Below are 21,111 nucleotides of genomic sequence, written 5' to 3' on the forward strand. Positions count from 1 at the left end.
ATATAGATTGGGTGAATCAAATTGGCAGGGGTGCTGAGGAAGAGGATTTCTTGGAATGTATGCGGGATAGTTATCTAAATCAACATGTAGAGGAACCAACGAGAGAGCAGGCTATTTTAGACTGGGTATTGAGTAATGAGGAAGGGTTAGTTAGCAATCTTGTTGTACGTGCCCCCTTGGGCAAGAGTGACCATAATATGGTTGAGTTCTTCATTAGGATGGAGTGTGACATTGTTAATTCAGAAACAATGGTTCTGAACTTAAAGAAAGGTAACTTTGAGGGTATGAGACGTGAATTGGCCAAGATTGACTGGCAATTAATTCTAAAAGGGTTGACGGTGGATATGCAATGGAAGACATTTAAAGACTGCATGGATGAACTACAAAAATTGTTCATCCCAGTTTGGCAAAAGAATAAATCAGGGAAGGTAGTACATCCATGGATAACAAGGGAAATCAGGGATAGTATCAAAGCGAAGGGTGATGCGTACAAATTAGCCAGAAAAAGCAGCATACCGGAGGACTGGGAGAAATTCAAAGACCAGCAGAGGAGGACAAAGGGCTTAATTAGGAAAGGAAAAATAGATTATGAAAGAAAACTGGCAGGGAACATAAAAACTGACTGCAAAAGTTTTTATAGATATGTGAAAAGAAAGAGATTAGTTAAAACAAATGTAGGTCCCTTGCAGTCAGAAACAGGTGAGTTTGATCATGGGGAATAAGGACATGGCAGACCAATTGAATAACTACTTTGGTTCTGTCTTCACTAAGGAAGACATAAATAATCTGCCGGAAATAGCAGGGGACCGCGGGTCAAAGGAGTTGGAGGAATTGAGTGAAATCCAGGTTAGCCGGGAAGTGGTGTTGGGTAAATTGAATGAATTAAAGGCCGATAAATCCCCAGGGCCAGATAGGCTGCATCCCAGAGTACTTAAGGAAGTAGCTCCAGAAATAGTGGATGCATTAGTAATAATCTTTCAAAACTCTTTAGATTCTGGAGTAGTTCCTGAAGATTGGCGGGTAGCAAACATAACCCCACTTTTTAAGAAGGGAGGGAGAGAGAAAATGGGGAATTACAGACCAGTTAGTCTAACATCGGTAGTGGGGAAACTGCTAGAGTCAGTTATTAAAGATGGGATAGCAGCACATTTGGAAAGTGGTGAAATCATTGGACAAAGTCAGCGTGGATTTACGAAAGGTAAATCATGTCTGACGAATCTTATAGAATTTTTCGAGGATGTAACTAGTAGCGTGGATAGGGGAGAACCAGTGGATGTGGTGTATCTGGACTTCCAGAAGGCTTTCGACAAGGTCCCACATAAGAGATTAGTATACAAACTTAAAGCACAAGCATTGGGGGTTCAGTATTGATGTGGATAGAGAACCGGCTGGCAAACAGGAAGCAAAGAGTAGGAGTAAACGGGTCTTTTTCACAATGGCAGGCAGTGACTAGTGGGGTACCGCAAGGCTCAGTGCTGGGACCCCAGCTATTTACAATATATATTAATGATTTGGATGAGGGAATTGAATGCAACATCGCCAAGTTTGCGGATGACATAAAGCTGGGGGCAGTGTTAGCTGTGAGGAGGATGCTAGGAGACTGCAAGGTGACTTGGATAGGCTGGGTGAGTGGGCAAATGTTTGGCAGATGCAGTATAATGTGGATAAATGTGAGGTTATCCATTTTGGTAAAGCAGACTATTTCTAAATGGTGGCCGATTGGGAAAGGGGGAGATGCAGCGAGACCCTGGTGTCATGGTAGGCATGCAGGTGCAGCAGGCAGTAAAGAAAGCGAATGGTATGTTAGCTTTCATTGCAAAAGGATTTGAGTATAGGAGCAGGGAGGTTCTACTGCAGTTGTACAGGGTCTTGGTGAGACCACACCTGGAGTATTGCGTACAGTTTTGGTCTCCAAATCTGAGGAAGGACATTATTGCCATAGAGGGAGTGCAGAGACGGTTCACTAGACTGATTCCTGGGATGTCAGGACTGTCTTATGAAGAAAGACTGGATAGACTTGGTTTATACTCTCTAGAATTTAGAAGATTGCGAGGGGATCTTATAGAAACTTACAAAATTCTTAAGGGGTTGGACAGGCTAGATGCAGGAAGATTGTTCCCGATGTTAGGGAAGTCCAGGACAAGGGGTCACAGCTTAAGGATAAGGGGGAAATCCTTTAAAACCGAGATGAGAAGAACTTTTTTCACACAGAGAGTGGTGAATCTCTGGAACTCTCTGCCACAGAGGGTAGTTGAGGCCAGTTCATTGGCTATATTTAAGAGGGAGTTAGATGTGGCCCTTGTGGCTAAGGGATCAGGGGGTATGGAGAGAAGGCAGGTACGGGATACTGAGTTGGATGATCAGCCATGACCATATTGAATGGCGGTGCAGGCTCGAAGGGCCGAATGGCCTACTCCTGCACCTAATTTCTATGTTTCTATGTTTCTATTATATGTTTCAACAATAGTTACTTTGATAACTGAAGCGTCAAATCCATCTCCCTCTCCTGACCCTAACACCCTCTCCACTGATGCTGCCTTCTTTCTGCATTTGCTGTTTTTACATAGTCAAGATCGAATGATTGACTTGCATTCAATGAAATTCATGGGATAGAAGATTGCAATCTTCACGTGGTCCACCCTGTTTGGACGAATGCAATCAACCTGGCGTGCACAATCAAATAAGATCAAACAGAACAAGTTGTCCTACAACTTTAGGCTGTGCACGCCATACACAAGAAGAATGAAATTCATGTGCAATAAGCTAAGCCATAGCAGGCATTGTACTGACTGATCAGAGATCTAGTTAAAGACTATCAGTTTAAATAATAGCCTCTACATTTTATTTGAATATTTCAATAATTTTACATCAACGTGGGTTGTTTGTATTGCAACACTGCAAGTTGTGGTTATTTATTTTTGTATATGCATTCGGACATAAGTGGACATGAAATGTGACCCTCTGCACATCCAATAACATTACTCACAAAATGAAGGCATACAATTTAATAAGGAATAAAACCGACTCAAGAACATTTTGTATACAGTGTATAGATGTTGTCACAAATTAGAAAGACACTACCAAGTAACTCACCTGCAGTGTATCAATTGCTTTGTCACAGAGTGAACAACAGTGTGGCAGTACCATAGGCAAACAACCAAGGAAATCCTTTATGTTTTGTAGAATCGGTGTTTTCCGCTTTTTCTCAAGGACGGATTGCTCTTCTGCACATGGCGAATCAATCACTTCCTCATCAGATTCCGTTTCAGAATCGGAATCAAACTTATTTGAATGATGTGGTGATTCAGAAAAATGTCTTTCTTTTTTATGAAAGGCCTCGCCGCATTTTCCTTCATATTCAGATCCTGCACTTGAGTCTCCAGAGGATAGATTATAACCATAATTGACCAGAGGTTTGCGCATCATCTCCTGACTTTCAAAATTTCTTTCTGTTGACTTCCTTTCTCCAATTCCATCCTCACACAGAGTCCTGTTGGAAAGGCTTTGTTGCGGAGAACAGTATTTCATAGATGCTCTTTTCTTTTTAATCTGCTTAAGTATCTTTGGCAAAGAATCAAGTGTAAGCTTGTCTTTAGGATAGCTCCCCACCTCATCCAGGTCCTTAGATGAAAGACCAAGGGCATTAAAAATGTTGCTGGTCTTTTGTGGACCAACTGGTTCCTCTACATCTGATGACAGCTGGTTTTGCAGTCCAGCTTCAGAGAGATGTATCGTACCATATGGAATATGGTCCACTTTCTCAAGTTCTATTTGAACAACCTGGGATTTCTCTGATGGAAACAGATTAACATTTGCTCCTTGAAAATGAACTTTTTTAGCATAATCAATTACATTCTGACTCGTTGACATTTTGGCAGAAGGGTTTGACTACATCACATCCATGGACCTTCCGTAGTTAAGTCTGAAAAAACATCCATTTTGATGGAAAGATGACTCAGAATTTCACAAATGTTGGTAAAGAAAAACATTAAATCTATACAAAACTTTCAAGATACCTGAAGACACAGCATTTAAAAGACAAATGACCATAACATTTATACAGTAATTTAGAAATACATTTAACTAAATCTTTGAGTTAATGTTTACATTTATACTATTTTCAACATGTCGGGCAGATAAATGTAAAATATGGGGAAACACTCATCTGCCTGTTGATGAGTATTGATGTTGTATTAGCCGTGGCAGTTTCCTAGTTCAACTGTCTGGAGGAAAACAATCCAATTGTTCTGTCTACCTCAGGGAGTTCCCTGGACTACAGATGGCCCCCCGTGAAAACGCTACTCTCCCGTATATTTATCAAGCCAGTATTAATAATATTTCAAAGTTCATAAGTCAATGGAGCAGAATTGGGCCATTCGGCCCATCAAGTCTACTCCGCCATTCAATCATGGCCGACATATCTTTCCCTCTCATTCTCCCGACTTCTCCCATAACCCTTAACATCCGTACTAATCAAGAATCTGTTAATCTCTGCCTTAAAAATACCAAATAACTTGGCCTCCACTGCCGCCTGTGGCAAAGAATTCCACAGATTCAACATCCTCTGGCTAAAGAAATTCCTCCACAAATTTCTCAATTCATGCTATTTATTAATAAATGGATACAGGACATATTTCATTCGTTTTGGGGTGATTATTACTTGACTGTCACCAGACTGATTCCTGGGATGGCAGGACTTTCATATGAAGAAAGACTGGATAGACTCGGATTGTACACGCTGGAATTCAGAAGATTGTGGGGGGATCTTATAGAAACTTACAAAATTCTTAAGGGGTTGGACAGGCTAGATGCAGGAAGATTATTCCAGATGTTGGGGAAGTCCATTAACTAGGGGAAACAGTTTAAGGATAAGAGGGAAGTCTTTTATGACCAAGATGAGAAAATCATTTTTTTTTACAGAGAGTGGAGAATCTGTGGAATTCTCTGCCACAGAAGGTAGTTGAGGCCAGTTCATTGGCTATATTTAAGAGGGAGTTAGATGTGGCCCTTGTGGCTAAAGGGATCAGGGGGTATGGAGAGAAGGCAGGGATGGGATACCGAGTTGGATGATCAGCCATGATCATATCGAATGGCAGTGCAGGCTCGAAGGGCCGAATGGCCTACTCCTGCACCTATTTTCTATGTTTCTATGAAATGAAACAGGCTGTGGGCCGAGCATCAAAAATGTGTCTAGAAATCAACTTCTGTGACCCATGTCTCGGAACTACATGAAATTTTGCACAGATTTAGATAAAATATAATTGAGAAGGAAGTCATAACTCGTCAGTGCCAAAAGGTGCACATTAATTAATTAAACCAATTAGAAAATTAGATCAAAAAAGTAAACGCCCTCTATATATATGTGACTTGTGAATATGACTAACATATATCATTATGTATAATCATATTATATAAAAATAATATAATGAATATGATTGTGAGATTTTTTTTGAATGAGACTGCCGCAGTGTGCAAAATGGCTAAAGTGGGACTGGAGCAGTGCCAGGCTGGGGGAAGGCTAAGGCATCTTCCACTGACAGGAAAATACCTAACCCTAACTCCCCCCCCCTTCCAGAGCTGCCCACGGTTGGAGCTGGAGCCGCTTTGGGACCGGCTGTGGGCTCCGTACGTGTGGCCCCGCAACGCGTCCACCTCGGCCAACATGCCCTTCTGGTGGTGATGATGGTGGGGAGCAGCACTGCCTGCACGCCCCCCGGGCCGACTTCAGCACCCCCATAGCGCCGGCTCCGTCAGACCGCCCGCACGCTCGCTGTAACACCGGCAGCCTGACAGCCCGACCGACCCCTCGCAGCACCCGCTGGAGGCCCGGCCCAACGTTCACCACCACCTGCTGGAGGCCCGGCCCAACACTCACCACCACCCACCGGAGGCCCGGCCCAACCACCACCCACCGGAGGCCCGGCCCAACGTTCACCACCCACTGGAGGCCCGGCCCAACATTCACCACCACCCGCTGGAGGCCCGGCCCAACACTCACCACCACCCACTGGAGGCCCGGCCCATCCTCCACAGCATCCATCGGCCTACCGACAAGCCCGACCGACAGACTGACAGTAAACCGCAAAATACTAGAGGAACTCTGCGAGTCCTGCAGCATCTGTGGAGGAATGGACTGTAGGAATTTCAGGGCAAGATGCAATATACCAATAAATTTAGTTTGAATTGGAGTCTAGTTTATTGTCACGTGTACTGAAGTACGGTGAAACGCTTTTGTTGCGCGTAAAGCTGTCAGCAGAAAGACATTGTAAAATGATTACTATAGGGAGGTTTCACGGCAGTCGGTTCACGACCCATGACCCGTACTGTTGCTACGCTACTCCAAATGGATTACACGCGATGTACATGCAGGTAGGCACTTACCATTGTTTCCAACGTAGCGGGCCCGTTAAAACCCGCTGAAATTGTCAATTTTTGCGCTGTAAATAATTATGGAAATCGGGATAAGCGTGTGAGACATTTAACCTACTTCAGAATTCCAAAAGTGAGGAGAAATGACGGTAGATAGACAAGAGAGCTGAAGGGACAACAACAGCCAGAGTGCTTGGCGAACATTGGCCGTTTGCTCACTGCATTTCATCAACTAAGGCATTATTTGTGTTTTTTCTTGATTCCTTTGGCATCTAACAAGTTTCAGAAGTGATAAATCTGGCTGTAATTTTTTTTAATCGCCCATGGTTCTCGTGGGTTTTTACATACAAAATGAAAACGCATCTGAAGAAAAATTTACAGCCAGATTTATCACTTCTGAGAATTTTTAGATACCAAAGGAATCAAGAAAAAACACAAATAATGCCTTACTTGATGAAATGCAGTGAGCAAACGCGATAATTCCCAATATTTTCAATGTTTACCAAGCACTTTAGCTGCTGTAGTCCCTTCAGTTATCGCTTCTCTATACCTTCATTTCGCTTCACTTTTAAAATTCTGAAGTTGGGTACATGTCTCTCACTCTTACCCCGACTCACACAATTTTTTTCAGCGCAAAAACTCAACATTTTGGCGGTTTTTAACAGGCAGGAAAGTACGCGTTTCTAGCATTAATAACATATACCGGAAGTGACGGATGTCTTCCAGTTGGAAGCGGCTCCGTGCGTCGAGCCCTATGACCCAGTGACCTTACGTGCAACGGTCTATTGAGCCTTGACATCACTGGATCAATTCTCTACGATAACCATTATCCTTCCTATCTTCTGCTGAACAAGATGTTTCAATCCAGCTTGCCATTGTCCCTTAGATCTCACTTACTATGAAGTATCTCATAAATGTCACAAAAATCAGTTTGTTGTAAATATTCTATCATGACATAGGAGGATATCAATGAACTAGATCACATTCACCATAACAATGGATCTTACTACGGTGCTTATTTTCCTAACAGAGATTGGAGACATTAAATCAGAAATGTAAACACAAGAGAAAAGAACATTTCAGAGAAATAAGGCGACAATGCAAGAAATATATAAACAGGCTAAATAGACGGAGGGCGAGTAGACCCCGACATTGTCCCAACTCCACCTCCAACCCGACATCATCCGACTCATGGTGTTCAAGAAGGAACTGCAGATGCTGGAAAATCGAAGGTAGACAAAAAATGCTGGAGAAACTCAGCGGGTGAAGCAGCATCTATGGAGCGAAGGAAATATGTAATAGATGCTACTGCACCCGCTGAGTTTCTCCAGCATTTGTGTGTGTCATCCGACTCATGTTTGCCCACATTGCCCTGCTTGTCCCCATCTACACTCACACATTCCCTCCCTCCCCCCCCACGCTCATCCTCTGTCCCTGAACGCCCGTGAGGCCGAGACCGCGACAACCATCGATCCCCGCCGTCACCCAGACCGCGCACCTCACCTCCTCCCCGTCCCCGTCCCCCTGCCGACACCGCCCGCTCGCCCCCAACTGTCTCCTCAGCCCCACACCCCCCCATAGCCCATAGAGCATCTTTACCCCTCCCCCCCCCGCCCCGTCTCTCACCCGCAGCCGCTGATCCAGGCCAGGCCCGGCCCACAATGCCGCGCGCCGCCCGCTATCCCAGCGTGCACCGCGTGGCCCACACGCGTCGCCCATGGTGACCCTCCCCCCCCCCACTTCCCGCCACACTCCCCCCGCCCCCCACACCCCCCCCCCCCCACTCACCCCTCCCCCCCCCCCCTCACCCACCCCCCCCCCCCCACACTCACCCTCCCCCCCCCACTCACCCCCTCCCCCCCCACACTCACACCCTCACCCCCCCCCCACACCTCACCCTCCCCCCCCCACACACTCACCCTCCCCCCCCCCCCCCCTCCCCCCCACCCTCCCCGCCCCCCCCCCCCACACCCTCCCCCCCCCCCTCCCTCCCACCCTCCCCCTCCCCCCCCCCCTCCCCCCCCCCCCCCCCCCCCCCCCCCCCCCCCCCCCCCCCCCCCCCCCCCCCCCCCCCCCCCCCCCCCCCCCCCCCCCCCCCCCCCCCCCCCCCCCCCCCCCCCCCCCCACCCTCACCCCCCCCCCCCCCACCCCCCCCCACCCCCCCCCCCCCCCCCCCCCCCCCCCCTCCCCCCCCCCCCCCCACCTCAACCCCCCCCCCCCCCCCCCCCCCCCACCCCCCCCCACTCCCCCCCCCCCCCCCCCACCCCCCCCCCCCCCCCCACCCCCCCCCCCCCCCCCCCCCCACCACCCCCCCCACCCCCCCCCCCCCCCCCCACTCCCCCCCCCCCCCCACACACCCCCCCTCCCCCCCCACCCTCACCCCCCCCCCCACACTCCCCCCCCCCCCCCCACTCCCCCCTCCCCCCACACTCACCCCCCCCCCCCCACACTCACCCCTCCCCCCCACACACTCCCCCCCTCCCCCCCACACTCACCCCCCCCCCCCACACTCACCCCTCCCCCCCCACACTCACCCTCCCCCCCCCCACTCACCCTCTCCCCCACCCCACTCCCCCTCCCCCCCCCACACTCCCCCCCCCCCCCCACACTCCCCCCTCCCCCCCCCCCCCCCCTCCCCCCCCCACCCCACCCTCCCCCCCCCCCCACCCCCCTCCCCCCCCACTCACACTCCCCCCCCCCCCCCCCCCCACCCACACCCCCCCCCCCACACTCACCCCTCCCCCCCCACACTCCTCCCCCTCCCCCCCACACTCACCCCTCCCCCCACACTCACCCCTCCCCCCCCCACTCACCCCCCCCCCCCCACACTCATCCCACCCCCCCCCCCCACACTCACCCCCCCCCCCCCACACTCCCCCTCCCCCCCACACTCCCCCTCCCCCCCCCCCCCCCCCCCCCCCCCCACACTCACCCCCCCCCCCACACTCACCCCTCCCCTCCCCACACCCACCTCCCCCTCCCCCCCCCCCACTTCCCCCCCCCACCCCCACACTCACCCCCCCCCCCCAACCCCCACCCTCCCCCCCCCCCACACTCACCCCCCCCCCCCACCACCCCCCCCCCCCCACACCCCCCCCCCCCCCCCCCCCCCCCCCCCCCCCCCCCCACACACACCCCCCCCCCCCACACCCCCCCCCCCCCCCCCCCCACCCCCACCCCCCCCCCCCACACCCCCCCCCCCCCCACACTCACCCCCCCCCCCCCACCTCACCACCTCCCCCCCCCACACTCCCCCCCCTCCCCCCCCCACACTCACCCCCCCCCCCCACACTCACCCCCTCCCCCCCACACCCTCCCCCTCCCCCCCACACTCACCCTCCTCCCCCCCCCACACTCCACCCCTCCCCCACACTCACACCCCTCCCCCCCACTCCCCCCCCTCCCCACTCACCCCCACCCCCCCACACTCACCCCCCCCCCCACACTCTCCCCTCCCCCCCCACACCCCCCCCCCCCCTCCCCCCTCCCCTGGTTGGTTTTCTTTCGGCCCCCGCCTCCCCCCCACCCCCCCCCCCCCCCTCTCCCCCCCCCCCCCCCCCCCTTTCCCCCCCCTCCCCCACTCCCCCCCTCCCCCCCCCCCCCCCCTCCCCCCCACCCCCCCCCCCCACCCCCCACCCTCCCCCCCCCCCCATCCCCCCCACGCCCCCCCACACCCCCCCCCCCCCCCCCACACCACCCCTACACCCCCCCCCCCCCCACCCCCCTCCCCTCCCCCTCCCCCCCCCCCCACTCACCCCTCCCCCCCACACTCCCCCCTCCCCCCCCTCCACACCCCCCCCCCCCCCCCCCCCTCCCCCCCCCCCCCCCTCCCCCCCCCCCCCCCCCCCCCCCCCCCCCCCCCCCCCCCCCCCTCCCCCCCCACCCACCCCCCCCCCCCCCACACACCCCCCCCCCCCCCCCCCCCCCCCACACCCCCCCCCCCCCCCCCCCCTCCCCCCCCCCCCCCTCACCCCCCACCCCCCCCCCCACCCCCCCCCCCCCCCCCCACTCCCCCCCCCCCACCCCCACCCCCCCCCCCCCCCACCCCCCCCCCCCCCCCCCCCCCCCCCCCCCCCCCCACCCCCCCCCCCACCCCCCCCCCCCCCCCCCCCCCCCCCCCCACCCCCCCCCCCCCCCACCCCCCCCCCCCCCCCCCCACTCCCCTCCCCCCCCCCCCCCCCCTCCCCTCCCCCCCCCCCCCCCCTCCCCCCCCCCACCCCCCCCCCCCCCCCCCCCCTCCCCCCCCCCCCCCCCCCCCCCCCCCCCCCCCCCCCCCCCCCCCCCCCCCACACCCCCCCCCCTCCCCCCCCCCCCCACACTCACACCCCCCCCCTCCCCCCCCCCCCCCCACTCACCCCTCTCCCCCCCCACACACTCACCCCCTCCCCCCCCCACACACCCCTCCTCCCCCCCCCACACTGACCCCTCCCCCCCCCCACACTCACCCCTCCCCCCCCACACTCACCCCCTCCCCCCCCACACACCCTCCCCCCCCCACCCCCCACACCCCCCCTACCATACCCCCCCCCCCCCCCCCACTCCCCACTCCCCACCCACTCACCCCTCCCCCCCCCCACACTGACCCCTCCCCCCCCCCCACCCTCCCACCCCCCCCCCCCTTCCCCCCCCCTCCCTCTCCCCTCTCCCCCTCCCCCCCCCCCCCTATCCCCCCTCCCCTCACCCCCCCCCCTCCCCCCCCCCCCCCACCCCCTCCCCCCCCCTGCCCCTCCCCCCCACACTCACCCCCCCCCCCCCCCCCCACACCTCCAACCTCCCCACCCCACCCCCCACCCTCCCCCCCTCCCCCACCCCCCCCACCCCCCCCCCCCCCCCCACACTCACCTCTCCCCCCCCCACACTCACCCCCCTCCCCCCCCACACTCACCCCTCCCCTCCCCCCCCCACACTCACCCCCCCCCCTCCCCCCCCCACCCCCCCCCCCTCCTCCCCCCCCCCCCCCCCCCCCCCCCCCCCCCCCCACCCCCCCCACCCCCCCCCCCTCCCCCCCCCCCCCCCCCCCCACCCCTCCCCCCCCCCCCCACCCCACCCCCCCCCTCCCCCCCCCCCTTCCCCCTCACCCCCACCCCCCTCCCATCCCCCCCCCCCCCCCACACTCACCCCTCCCTCCCCCCCCACAAACCCCTCCCCCCCCCCCCCACACTCACCCCTCCCCCCCCCACACCTGACCCCCCCCCCCCCCCCCACTCGCCCCACCACACACCCCCCCCACCCCTCCCCCCCCCCCCCACACACCCCCCCCTCCCCCCCCCACACCCACCCCCCCCCCCCCCCACACTCACCCCCCCCCCCCCCCACACTCCCCCTGCCCCCCCCCCCCCCCCCCACCCCCCCCCCCCCCCCCCCCCCCCCCCCCCACTCACCCCCCCCCACACCCTCCCCCCCCCACACTCTCCCCCCCCCCCCCCCCCACACTGACCCCTCCCCCCCCCCCCCACACACACCCCTCCCCCCCCCCCACACTCTGACCCCCCCCCCCCCCCCACCACAACCCCCCCCCCCCCCCCCTCCCCCTCCCCCCCCCCCTGCCACCAACGCCACACCGGCCCCCCCCCCCCCCCACCCCCCACCCCCCCCCCCCCCCACCCCCCCCCCCCCCCCCCCCCCCCCCCCCCCCCCACCCCCCCCCCCCCCCCCCCCCCCCCACCCCTCCCCCCCCCCCCCCCCCCCCCCCCTCCCCCCCCCCACCCCTCCCCCCCCCCCCCCCCCCCCCCCCCCCCCCCCCCCCCCCCCCCCCCCCCCCCCCCCCTCCCCCCCCCCCCCCACCCCCCCCCCACCCCCCCCCCCTCCCCCCCCCCCCCCCCCCCCCCCCACCCCACCCCCCCCCCCCCCCCCCCCCCCCCCCCCCCCCCCCCCCCCCCTCCCCCACCCCCCCCCCCCCCCACCCCCCCCCCCCCCCCCCCCCCCCCCCCCCCCCCCCCCCCCCCCCCCCCCCCCCCCCCCCCTCCCCCCCACCCCCCCCTCCCCCCCCCCTCCTCCCCCCCCCCCACCCCCCCTCCCCCCCCCCCCCCCCCCCCCACCCCCCCCCCCCCCCCCCCCCCCCCCCCCCCCCACCCCCCACACCCCCCCCCCCCCCACACTCACCCCTCCCCCCCCCACACTCACCCCTTCCCCCCTTGACCTAGCCGAGGCCGTGAGTATGTGGGAATTCCCCTCGATCATGAAGGAGAGTTCCAGTTACCTCATAGGACCTCCTAGGATCACGCGTCGACCATGCTTCGAGTTTGAGTTGAGAGCAAACTCTTCTAAACTCGCAGATTAGGTTGCAATGGGACAGCCCCTTTACATCCAGATCCAGACTTCCTCCCTCGACTCTGTCCAGAGACCCCGACAGTCCTTTCAGGTTAGGTTCACTTGCACCTCATCTACTATATCCGTTCTTCAAGACGTGGACTCTGTCCATCAGCGAGACCAAACGCAGACTGGGCGATTGTTTCGCAGAACACCTTCGCTCAGCCCAACCTGATCTCTCGGTTGTCAAACACTAATTCTCCTTCCCATTCCCACACTGACCTTTCTGTCCTAGGTCTCCTCCATTGTCAGTGAGGCCCAACGCAAATTGGAGGAACAGCATCTCATATTTCGCTTGGGCAGCTTACAGCCCAGTGGTATGAATATTGATTTCTCTCACTTCAGGTAGCTCCGGCATTCCCCCCCTCTCTCTCTCTCTAACCCTCCCCCACCCAAGTCACACTTGCTTCTCGTTTTCGCCCAACAAACAGCTAACAATGGCCCGTTTCCTTTATCATCGTTACTTTTTTGCATTTCTTTTATTCATTTCTCTCCACATCTATATCTCTCGTTTCCCTTATCCATAACCAGTCTCGACCCAAAACGTCACCCATTCCTTCTCTCCAGAGATGCTGCCTGTCCCGCTTTTTGTGCCTATCTTTGGGGGTTTTTGTAAACACACAGAGGGCGTCTTAAATCATGTATTGTACACACTTCGTTAACAGAAAAATAAGAGCACAGAAATTCAAGTAATCATAGAAACCTGGACCTTTATTTGAACTTAAGAGTTACAAAACTACTTGTTTCTAGCCAAACCAAAACATGACATAACAGCAGCCTTCATAGTTCTCTGCTCTTGATTAAAGCTGCAGTGCTTCACACAATTTTCATTAAACATATGTGGCTGCATGTATGGTATATTCTGTTCAGACAACACACCTTCATTTGCAAGTTTAATCCCTGGAAGCATTTGTTATTCCACTCCCATGCAGAATATTACTTTGGTGGTTGGTAAGATTTTAAGAGTCCATTAATGAATGCGGTTACAGAATACTTAGTTCACTGTAAAATAGACCAGTCAGCATGACTTGTGAACAGGAAGTCTTGCTTGACAAATTTGCTGGAATTCTTTGAAGAAGTAAAAAGCAGGATAAAGGAGTCAGTAGATGTTGTTTACTTAGATTTTCAGAAAGCCTTTGATTAGGTGCCACACGTGAGGTAAGGAAGATGAGAGCCCATGGTATCAAAGGGCAGATACTAGCATGGATAGCAGAAGACAAAGAGTGGCAATAAAGGGGGCTTTTTTCTGGTTGGCTGCCAGTGACTGACAGAGCACCGCAGGGGTCAGTGCTTGGGCCGCTGCTCTTCACGTTGCATATTGACGATTTGGACAAGGGGATTGAAGGCTTTGTGGTCAAGTTTGTGGATGACACGCAAATAGGTTGGCAGGTAGTGTAGAGAAAACAGGGACTTGGACAGGTTGAGAGAGTGGGCAGAGAAGTGGCAGATGGAATAACAAAATGTGGAGTCATGCATTTGGGTAATTGGAATGAAGGCATAGACTATTTTCTAAATGGAGAGAGAATCCAGAATTCGGAGGTGCAAAGGGACTTGGGAGTGATGGTGCAAGATTCCCAAAACGTTAATCAGCAAGTCGAATCGGTAGTAAAGAAAGCAAACTCAATGCATTTATTTCAAGAGAGCTTGTATACAAAAACAGGGATGTAATGCTGAGGTACACAAAATTGCTGGAGAAATGGAATGCTGAGGCTCTATAAGGTCGCATTTGGAATATTGAGAGTAATTGTGGGCACCATATCCGAGGAAGGACGTGTTGCCTCTGGAGAGGGTCCAGATGAGGTTTACAAGAATGATCCTAGGAATTAGTAGGTTAACCAATGATGAGCATTTGTCAGCACTGTACCTGTACTCCCTGGAGTTTAGAAGAATGAGCGGGGACCCCATTGAAACATACAGAATAGTGAACGACCTGGATAAAGTGGACGTGGAATGGATATTTCCACTAGTGGGAGAGTCTAGGACTAGAGGTCATAGACTTAAAATTAAAGGACATGCTTTTAGGAAGTTGAGGAGAAATCGCTATTGTCAGAGGGTGGTGAATCTGTGGAATTCTTTGCCAAAGAAGGCTGTAGAGGCCAAGTCAGTTGATTTTTTTTATGGCAGAGACATAGATTTTTGATTAGTACACGAGTCAGAAGCAGGAGAATGGAGTTAGGAGGGAGAGATAGATCAGCCATGATTGAATGGCAGAGTAGACTTGATGGGCCGAAGGGGCCTAATTCTAATCCTATCATTTATGCCCGTATGATATACTTACCAAAAAAGCACAATGCCCAATATGTCACATATTTTTTGGAAAACAGACCAAAACATTTGTCCACATTGGGAAGTCCTACGTGTCTGAGATAGACAGGAATATTTTAATGAATTGCCATCCATAAGTGACAAAATTGGTGATAGACTAAAACCAAAGGGACAAACTTTAATGACAGGATCATTAGCACACTAGGCCAATGATATCCCAGTCAGACAGTAAATTTAAACCAGTCACTGGAATAAACTATTAAAAACTATTTACATTTGTTTAACTGCACAAAGTTTGGACAAAGAGGTGCTCATGGTGACTTGTTTGCAACAAGCGTACAGCAGAGTAAATCAGCAGGGGCAAGATACAGCCTTTGAGGAAACATTTTCAATTTGGTGTACTTGTAGATTATTTATAATACAAAGACATTTGTTAGTACCCATGGTCAACTAACAAAAGTAAATATGCATGTATTAACGATTTTTGAGGATGTGTGCCTGGTTGGTAAACACTACAAGCTGCTTTCATAACTCGCATATGAGTATTGTACAAGTTAGCTTCAGGTTACTCAGGACAAGCAGACTATTTCAATGCACGATTCTTGTTCTGCTATCGTATTCCTATACTGGTATGTGTAAAGTATTCAAACTACATTCTACACAAGTTCAAAACTTGATATTAAGTTTTATTGGAAACAAACTAGTGATTCTGTAAAGATTCTAATATTAAAAACCAAAACAATGCTCCTATTTTCAGAACATTTCTCACAAGCTTGCAATTTTCTTTAAAGACACAGCCCCAGCAGGTATACCAAAAAATGCAAAGTTCAATTATCTTTGATTGTAATTTAGATTTTAGTCTTTAAAGGAAGTATTCAGGAAATTGTTTACAAATCAAGTTCGTAAAATGTGTTTAAGAAGGAACTGCAGATGCTGGAAAATCGAAGGTACACAAAAAAGCTGGAGAAACTCAGCGGGTGCAGCAGCATCTATGGAGCGAAGGAAATAGGCAACGTTTCAGGCCGAAACCCTTCTTCAGACTGAAGAAGGTTTCGGCCCGAAACGTTGCCTATTTCCTTCGCTCCATAGATGCTGCTGCACCCGCTGAGTTTCTCCAGCTTTTTTGTGTACCTTCGTAAAATGTGTATTTTGTCAAAAAGTTGAAGGTGTTAATATATGAAACTGACCTCAGCAGCACGTGAGAAAATGGAACTTGAAACTGGACTGCCACTGTTTTGGTGCTAACCTGAATGGGTTTTGTTTTAAACTAATTTAAACCACTGCAACCATTTACATGCAAGGTCATGGTACAGTGGACTTAAAGCAAAGGTTTAGAATTTGCTGAAGACAAACTGGCTGCTCAACTTATAGCAACCACTACCCTCCACATCAGAAACACATAAGAATGATATATCTTCAATTCAAACAAAATGTAACTGTATTTAACAGTTGCAGAACATGTTCCTCTGCAAAATTATCAGCATGTCTATCATTTTTGCTGCTCAAACATCCCACTGTGTGACACCATCCTTTCTTTTCCCTCTACCAGTGTTGTGCAGGCCACTATGTGAACATTATAGTCATTCATGTCTATCATTTTTTGCTGCTCAAACATCCCACTGTGTGACACCATCCTTTCTTTTCCCTCTACCAGTGTTGTGCAGGCCACTATGTGAACATTATAGTCATTCCCTCCTACAAATTTCAGTAATCATACAATTAATTCTTGGCAAGACCTTTCCTGTTATCTGCAATTGAACAATTAAGTTGTCAAATGTTTTCAATTTATTACTTTCCAAAAATAACCAACTTTTGTTAACACAATACTTGACCCAATACTTGAACAACGCAATCACTGAAATTTCGTTAATAGCAGAAATTTACCAATTCCCACTGCTTCAATGCTCTTTGAAATTTAACTAAGTTGAAAGATTTTTTTTCTATTTAACAAATACAATACTGCAAACAAAAATGTGATCACTGTTGCCAGTCCATTCATGCATGTCTGTGAATTGCTATATTAAGACATCTAAACATTGTTAAAAGGGCACAAATAACAAAAAGATCAGGAAGTGATGAGAATAGCCAGCGAACTGATTAGATGTTTTGATGTCATCACTGAATCATTGGTCAGTTTGCTCTTCAATTTGAACTTCAGGATTTTGTTCCGTTTTAGTTTTCCGATAATCCTCAGCTTCCTTGTCCAAAATTATCTTTAAAATAAAGAACATTAATGTACCAACATCACTATTGTTTGAGGAAAAGTCTTTACTCCTTTGCCACACTGTTATCAGAGTTCAACAAAAAGATTGTAATGGAACTGAAATCTGAGAAAAACATCATATTCTTCAATGCATCTGTTAGGTAGCAAAGGTACAATTCATAAAGCACTTCAAATGTCATTGTTCTACCCACCAATCACGGGGGGGGGGGGGGGGGGGGTTTGTCTCGGGGCCGCCGAGAGAATAAAGGGAGGCCTCCAGGACTATAATGAATACTTTTGTAACTTTGTCAGCATGTTGTACGTGGCGACTCTTTGCATACTTTATGCAAAACAAAGAATTTCATTGTACCCAAGGTATATGTGACAATAAATATCATTAAAACGTTGAATGCTTCTGACAAATTGGCAATAGCTCGATCAACTAGCAATCTCTTTTTTCAAATTTATTTCTGAGAGCAGTCTTAACCCATCACATGAATTTTCAATGTTCAGTTGTAGACATACCAATGATTTCCTTCAGTGTAAAATTAATAAAAGGTCCACAAACCAAGTAGATAATCATTAATATCCCATTTATTCACAGGACATAAGACTAAATTCATAATTTCAAATGACCATCCTTTTCAGTTTATGTCAGATTAGCTGTTCCTGATGCAAGGATATAAACGGATGGCAATAACTCAGCATTTCCCTCCATAGAAGCTGCCTGCCTTGTTGAACATTTCTAGCAATAGTTACATTCTGCATCCCAGTTCCAGTAGTTTCACTTTCTTGCCTCAGTATTTAACTCCTTACATTCATAAATCCTCCAGGCAGATCAACTACAATTACTAAGCCCATCACCACCGTCAGCTAAAATACAATGTGCATCATTTAATTAGTTTCCGACCAAACACAGATTCCTATTGCTCTCTCCAGACATCTCCTCCTGTGCAGACTGCAAAAAGCTTGTTTTAATTTGTTCTTCAACGTCAATCTGAAATGTTAACCATGTTGTATCTTCCACATATGATGCCTGACCTGCTCGATATTTCAAGAATTTTAAATCAGATTTCCAGCCCCAGCAGATTTTTTTAATAATCTGTTAACCATTTCTCTTCTGCACAGTCCATCTGCTGCAAATTTCACTGTTCCAGCATCTACAGTTATTTTTGTCCATCACAATGCACACTCAAAAGAAATGGTCCCAATACCTACCTCTGGGAAGAGCACAGCATCTCCCGCCAATCTGTTGAGCTACTGTTCACAATTACTCACTGCATTTCAGCCAATTTACTATCCACAATGCTCCTTCAATTTACAAAATGTCTTCATGAAATCCAAATTATTAAACTCCCCTCGGTATCCACTGCTTTAAGAAAATCAAGCCTACAGCAAGTTTTCCTACGTTTCATTAAATTTTTATTCCAAACAATACCAGCAAGGATATCTAGGAACAATGCATTTCGTTGTCTCTGTACCGTACACTGACAATGACAATTAAATTGAATCTGAATCTGAATCTGAAATGGGCCCTGGTGGTTCCCATGGACAAATGTCGACTCTTTTTGTAGTCAATTAAAATCTGGATAACTAGATGAACATATTGTGAATGAATACGTCTTCATCTGTCTAAACAAACTGAAGAATTACAATTAAATGCACAAAATAACGACAACGATTCCAGACATCAGAGGGCTCACCTTCAGTTTCTGATAATGAGGCAGACTGCTACAATGGGTTTTCTTTGCCACGTCCTCTTTTGTATAAAAGAGACAACAGAGTGTACAATAATATCCAGTCTTTGGAACCACGTAGTCTAGTCCTACAATTTAAAGAGACAAATGTTCAATGTTTACTTTTAAAGCAGCAATGAACAATCCCATGCACGCAAGCGGAGATGACATTACAAACTGAACCATGCATCATTTAAGCAGCATCAATCTCCAAATGGACTATCATTGATGCAAGCGTTAATACACCATAAGAATAGTGTTATGATGGATTTAAAATGCAGTAAAATTGCAAACTGTTTTAATTAAGATTGCAAATATTCTCAATAAGTGTGAGAAATCATGTTAAACAAACAGTAAGTAATGTGTTAAAGAATTGTGGTCTTGCAATTCTGCATTTGATAAATAAATATTTTCCTACCTACAGGATTGTTGGGTTGATATGGTCCAAGTCGGTACTCATCTGGAGTAGGAGATCGTGATCGAGCACGCTTGTTTTCTGGTTCTACACAAGTCTCCCCTTGCATTTCATCAGTATCCATCTTATTTTCAGTCATATTTTCATCTTGTTTCAGTTCAGTTTTTTCACCACTATCTTTTTTGTCACTATGTTCTGCTCTTTTTGTCTTGACGATCTTTCCCCTCTTTCGACCACGTTTTCGTTTAGGTTTGTCTACTTCCTCCTCTTTTTGCTCGTTGGTGTCCTCTGATTTCTCTGTTACAATACTTGCATCGGCTTCATTCTCCACTTTACTAATGTCATTTGCACAAGATGTCAGATCTTCCAGATCCAAATTCCCAGCATCTACATCACCAACCTCATCCACAGTTACAAATTCATCTATGTTTTCAGGAAAGCACGCTTCCTTCAACTCCTATAGAACATCAATATTAATGTATGAAACGCCTAGAATCTCTGCTTCAGCCACTACGCAACATTACTGGCAAACATGATTTTAATAGTCAATATCTAATTAATATCTTCTAAAAGACAAGATCCCGATTATTTCTAAATGTAATTGTCTGTGCTTGGCCTCTTCCCTTCAATATCAAAAGCTTCTGCCAATAGGCAAGTATGTTTCCTTTACAAACAAGTGAGTTATGGGAAAAGATATGATGAAAAGGAAACAAGGAAACAAACAATATAAGACTAGTGTTTAAGAAGGAACTGCAGATGCTGGAAAATCGAAGGTACACAAAAATGCTGGAGCAACTCAGCGGGTGCCGCAGCATCTATGGAGCGAAGGAAATAGGCAACGTTTCGGGCCTTCCTCAGACTAGTATTGAGTTGAAAGTAGATCTGACCCAGGTGGATTGGAATTAATAATTAATAGATATAGAAACATAGAAAATAGGTGCAGGAGTAGGCCATTCGGCCCTTCGAGCCTGCGAACCATTCAATATGATCATGGCTGATCATCCAACTCAGTATCCTGTACATTCTGTGGCAGAGAATTCCAGATATTCACCACTGTGTGAAAAATGTTTTTCTCAAATAAAGCAGAATGTACAAAAGGGCAGGTCATTCCCAGCAAAATACCTAATCGTAGAATTGATAACAACTGATGCTAATTATTTTGAGTGAAAGTCTAAAATATTCAACACTACTACTGGAGAGCTAAAATCAAACAATGGGTGCTAACAAGTTAATAATAACTAGACAACGACCTGCACAGTTTAAAAATATTTAACTCGAGCTGGAAAAAAATACCTGGGATGATATCTGTTGATTTATTTCGCTCTTTTCAATAACTGATGCCTGTTTCAAAACAAAATATGTCTCTTTTTTAATTTCCAGATAGAAATACAAGAAGAATTACGAACATAAGAAATAAGAGATAGCCCTTCGAGCCTGCTCTGCCATTTATCAAAATCATGGTTGATTTTCTAGCTCGGCACCATCTTAATATCCAGACATCTGTCAACCTTGGTTTTGCATGAACTTGGTAACCAAGCCTTCCTAGCCTTGAATAGAGAATTCCAAAGACTCACCACTCTCAAAGGACAAATTGCTGCTTACTTCACTCCCAGGTGGCTGATCATCATTCTGAGAATGACAACCTACTTTTAGACCCATAAACAGGCAAAGCCTCATACCTGCATCCTGTCTGTTGAGACAGAGGTCTGCATACACCTCCATTAGCCCCGTCTAGTGTATTTGGTGCTCCGTGACCTTGACATTGGCAAGATCAAACATAGACAAGGCGACTGTTTCGACAAGCACTTGTGCTT

At 50.7% G+C, this 21,111-nt stretch overlaps 2 protein-coding genes and 1 long non-coding RNA gene across 6 annotated transcripts in view; all 3 read right to left on the minus strand.

Annotated features, from left to right (window-relative positions):
- LOC129701391 (matrin-3-like) overlaps positions 1-5,311 on the minus strand; it is a 22,849-nt gene extending 17,538 nt beyond the window's left edge. Inside the window, exon 1 of the mRNA XM_055642530.1 lies at positions 3,094-5,311. Within this exon, the coding sequence (XP_055498505.1) occupies positions 3,094-3,870 (777 nt within the window). The 5' untranslated portion in view covers positions 3,871-5,311. The remainder of the gene's footprint in view (positions 1-3,093) is intronic.
- Positions 5,312-13,371: 8,060 nt separating this feature from the next.
- Positions 13,372-16,524, minus strand: LOC129701872 (uncharacterized). The gene is made up of 2 exons (XR_008724281.1): positions 16,131-16,524; positions 13,372-15,912 (listed from the first exon to the last, which is right to left on the minus strand). It is a non-coding gene; the product is annotated as an uncharacterized LOC129701872 (long non-coding RNA).
- A 10-nt stretch (positions 16,525-16,534) lies between these two features.
- LOC129701871 (matrin-3-like) overlaps positions 16,535-21,111 on the minus strand; it is a 37,987-nt gene continuing 33,410 nt past the window's right edge. For 3 of the 4 annotated variants that reach the window (XM_055643361.1, XM_055643360.1, XM_055643362.1), the window contains 4 exons: positions 20,591-20,638; positions 19,301-19,754; positions 18,850-18,971; positions 16,535-17,156 (listed from right to left, as the gene is read on the minus strand). In XM_055643361.1, the coding sequence (XP_055499336.1) occupies positions 17,067-17,156; positions 18,850-18,971; positions 19,301-19,754; positions 20,591-20,638 (714 nt within the window). In that variant the 3' untranslated portion in view covers positions 16,535-17,066. The remainder of the gene's footprint in view (positions 17,157-18,849; positions 18,972-19,300; positions 19,755-20,590; positions 20,639-21,111) is intronic. The other variant, XM_055643363.1, reaches the window with a different exon arrangement.

The sequence above is a fragment of the Leucoraja erinacea genome, chromosome 11, assembly GCF_028641065.1.
Source record: "Leucoraja erinacea ecotype New England chromosome 11, Leri_hhj_1, whole genome shotgun sequence".
In the NCBI taxonomy this organism is placed as follows: domain Eukaryota; kingdom Metazoa; phylum Chordata; class Chondrichthyes; order Rajiformes; family Rajidae; genus Leucoraja; species Leucoraja erinaceus.